The sequence below is a fragment of the Palaemon carinicauda genome, chromosome 20, assembly GCF_036898095.1.
Source record: "Palaemon carinicauda isolate YSFRI2023 chromosome 20, ASM3689809v2, whole genome shotgun sequence".
Classification (NCBI taxonomy): domain Eukaryota; kingdom Metazoa; phylum Arthropoda; class Malacostraca; order Decapoda; family Palaemonidae; genus Palaemon; species Palaemon carinicauda.
The window spans coordinates 44,558,397-44,562,224 of NC_090744.1; the positions used below are offsets into that span (position 1 = coordinate 44,558,397).

General features: G+C 35.0%; 1 protein-coding gene across 2 annotated transcripts in view; it reads right to left on the reverse strand.

Moving 5' to 3' along the window:
• Positions 1 to 1,048: 1,048 nt before the first annotated feature.
• Positions 1,049 to 3,828, reverse strand: part of LOC137660319 (techylectin-5B-like) — a 41,684-nt gene continuing 38,904 nt past the window's right edge. For both annotated transcript variants that reach the window (XM_068395138.1, XM_068395139.1), the window contains 3 exons: positions 3,517 to 3,643; positions 2,630 to 2,742; positions 1,049 to 2,382 (listed from right to left, as the gene is read on the reverse strand). In XM_068395138.1, the coding sequence (XP_068251239.1) occupies positions 2,153 to 2,382; positions 2,630 to 2,742; positions 3,517 to 3,643 (470 nt within the window). In that variant the 3' untranslated portion in view covers positions 1,049 to 2,152. The remainder of the gene's footprint in view (positions 2,383 to 2,629; positions 2,743 to 3,516; positions 3,644 to 3,828) is intronic.

A 3,828-nucleotide genomic window follows, 5' to 3' on the forward strand; every position in this document is an offset into this window, starting at 1 on the left:
TTCTCTATTGGAACCTCCTTTTTGTAACTATGGTTGCAGCTTAGATGATAATAATAATAATAATAATAATAATAATAATAATAATATAGCGTTGACAGTAACCTGTGACGCCATGTGAGAGTGTGAGATCCCTTTCTACTGCCCTTGGAGTGTTATCTTTTACTTGCGTCATATCTATTATTGTTCTCCATTTCCTCTCTATGTGCTAGCAACTGGATTCAACTAATTTAAGAATTATTTCAGTAATGTTGCCATAATGTTTATATTTCCCTCAAGTTTATGGGAATGATTTTTCTGTGATATTTATTTTGTGTAAGATTAATATTATTCGAATGATGTGTGCTAAAAGGCATAATCTGTAGAAGTCTTATTTGCATTGACATTTACTTAATTCAGTATTTTACAAATCACATATTCTATAATGTATATTGTATGAATGATAATTTAAGTTATTGTCTAATAAAGTGGAAAATTAAAAAATAGATTACGTAATTTGTTTACCATTTATTTCCGATATTTATGCATACACACACACACACACATATATATATATATACTGTATATATATACTGTATATATATATATATATATATATATATATATATATATATATATATATATAAACATATATATATATATATTCATACATATATATACTGTTTATATATATATACATATATATATATATATATACATATATATATATATATATATATATATATATATATATATATATATATATATATAATATGTGTATATTTATACTGTTTATATGTGTGTGTTATATGCATACATGAAACCGTCAAAGAGGATCCTCATGAAACGACAGAGAACTCAACTCAAAACAAACACAACAACGTTTTGGAAACAAACTGAGAATTGCAGAAGGAGAGTGAAATGTGAGAATGACGGATAACTGAGGGAAAAAACAAAGCCTGGTCAATAGCCAAGGGGAGGAGGTAAACAAAGGAGAGGAGAACAAAGGCTATCGATGAAAATGGTAACAGACAGGGCGACCGTGCAAATAGACAGGCACATTGGTAAAGAGAGAGAGAGAGAGAGAGAGAGAGAGAGAGAGAGAGAGAGAGAGAGAGAGAGAGAGAATTACTGGGGATTAGATAATAGCAAAGTTGAAACCGTAGTTGATCGAACGGATGTATGTGAAACATAGCAACTTTGACTGGAGAAAAAAGAAATATATGATAAAAAGAAATAAGAAGAGAGAGAGAGAGAGAGAGAGAGAGAGAGAGAGAGAGAGAGAGAGAGAGAGAGAGAGAGAGAGAGAGAGAGAAGTATTATCTTCATTTTCACCAACTTGCCTCGCGAAGGTGAACATTACTATATGTTACATTAACATTCATATCAATCGCAACTATCAATCCTGTCATAACTATTATTGTTAAGATGATTATTAAAGTTTTGATCACGAATGCTGTCTCCGGTCCCATTGTATGTATCTTTAAACCACAATAAAGTTTACTGTAATTGAAAATGAATTAGACAATGGCTTTTGAAATTCTATATTGAACAAGTACAATGCCAGATCTGTAACCATTGTGATTAAGGGAGTCTTGTTAACTGAATAGCCTGTCTTGCTTCCAAAGCGCGTTGATGGATAGAAGGAAGCTTGATTAATCTCCTAAAAGCTACGTTGGTTACTTGGAATCTTGATCTATTGAAATGCAGTTGGTAATTCATGATAGGTGGGACATTTAGCTGGCTTATTACGGACAGATGTCAAATAACTATGGTCCCCGCAAAGTTTCCGGTCACTATACATCCCCTTATAAATTTATAACCACTGATAACGCAGGAGACATGCTTGGCTATGACGTCATTAGGGGGTAGGGCTTATTTCGCCCGGAATGTTTGCTGCGGCTATACTGGCACCCAAGCTTTGCCAAACTTATGCGTTTTGCTGTGATGAAAGTGGTGGTATGTAATATGAGTTTTTTCCAGTTGGTAGTGGGGAGCATCAAATAGCTAAGTGGATATGTGAATAAGTAAAAGACAAAATTCCGATTCATTTTCTTCCTATTCCATCTTTGGTACTGCCATCAAATTATAATCACATAAAAAGTGACCGTAACCATAGCAAATTATCCTGTTGGAGAGGTATCTACGTAGTTCCGGCCAATCGAGAATTCTCTTCTTAGGGACTCGGTTCCCTGACATTAGCTAAGTCTTTGTAGTTGTGACGCCTGAACTTCAACGAAATTGTCTTCAGATTTACTGGTGAGTCCGCGATTCCATCCCATTTGTTCACGCTGGCTGATGACCAAGTTTTTGTGTGGGCCAGAGCGCCCGTCAGCCGGCTATGACCACAACTGGCATACCACCAGCCGCCAGGAGCCGCATTAGGATATGTAGCACAGTTTCCCACTGGAAACGAAAATTTGGATAACAGTTACTTAAAGTTTAATCTTTGCTTAGTTGAAGAGTATAGATGTTAGTTGGATTTAGGCAAATTACCATCCAAGGTTTACAAATTCTGGATGAAAACTGAGATGCTTTACGCCTACTCAGCACTTATTTTTGTTGCCAATCTATGCCTGGCTATAGAATCACTTATCAGCACCCAAATGGTTTACTTAGTTGAGAAAGAGAAGCAAGAGGAGACTCCACTTACACGAGAATTGGTCGTTATCGACATCTTTGGTGGTAAACGAACAGTTGTTATTTGAAAGTAAGTTATCCTTCATAGTGCTGTCTCTCTGGTAACCATCAATCGTAACATTGTACCTGAAATTAAGTCGTATATCACTAAAGTGTCTTAAAAAATGACAGAAACCGTTTGAATATTTCCAACTTTATATTTTCTATTAAATCTTAGATGAATAATCAAATAGACTACTAGGACAGGGAAATTTACTAATGCTGAGACGCTGTGATAAAAGTATATTAGAAAAAAAAAATTCAAATTGACTCTACTGAAATGTAATGTTTTATCTTTAATTTAAACAGGGCACTGCAGTAACTTATCAGGTTTTATTACCTTTTGTTTCATCATCACAGTCAAATAGTTTATCAAATAATGAAAGATGGCTATGATTAGAGCAAGAAATAAATCATGAAATTCTTGAATATGGAAATGGATTTTTAGAACGGTGTACCAGTCGTACAAAGTACCGAAATTTCTTTTTTTTCTTCTTTTTGTATAAATTATGCTTTGTATCTTCGCTCTCCCCTCGCACTGATAGGGAACTGAATAAACATGTCTGTTTATCTCATCGTTAACTGTTAACAGAACCGGTTGTTGGTTGAACATGAAATTGCCTGTTATGTTTTTATGTCCTTTTTTCCTGGACTTTATGTATATATAAACTGATGCTCTGTAATAAAGTAACTCAGTTGCTTTCATCCTGCCTTCTTAGTCACAGCCTCTCTCGGCCCGTCACAAAGGACATCTTTTCATGCCAGAGACCAAACAGACATTCAGTTGAATACAAATTTACTATAAAAGTGTCAGTACAATCAAGTCGCAAGGGCCCTCTATCGGTGATCTTAAGAACTTACTTGTTCTCTTCGTCCTGCACTCTGAAGGTGTGATATTCGGCGTATCCTGTTTCTCCGGTGTAGGTGGAGGCATCGAATCGTAGCGATGTCGGGTAATAAGACGTCAGTTTGTGGAGGAAGTCGAGACCTGTCAAGGATGGTGATTAGGATACGAGACTCATTTTGAAGATATTTTGTTCAAGGGTTATATGATTTAATGATTTTTAATTGAAAGTTAAATACTTATCTATATAAGAAATTGCAAGACAATCAAGCAAACATGTATACGTATGCATATGCACACATTGATGTACACACACACACACACATATA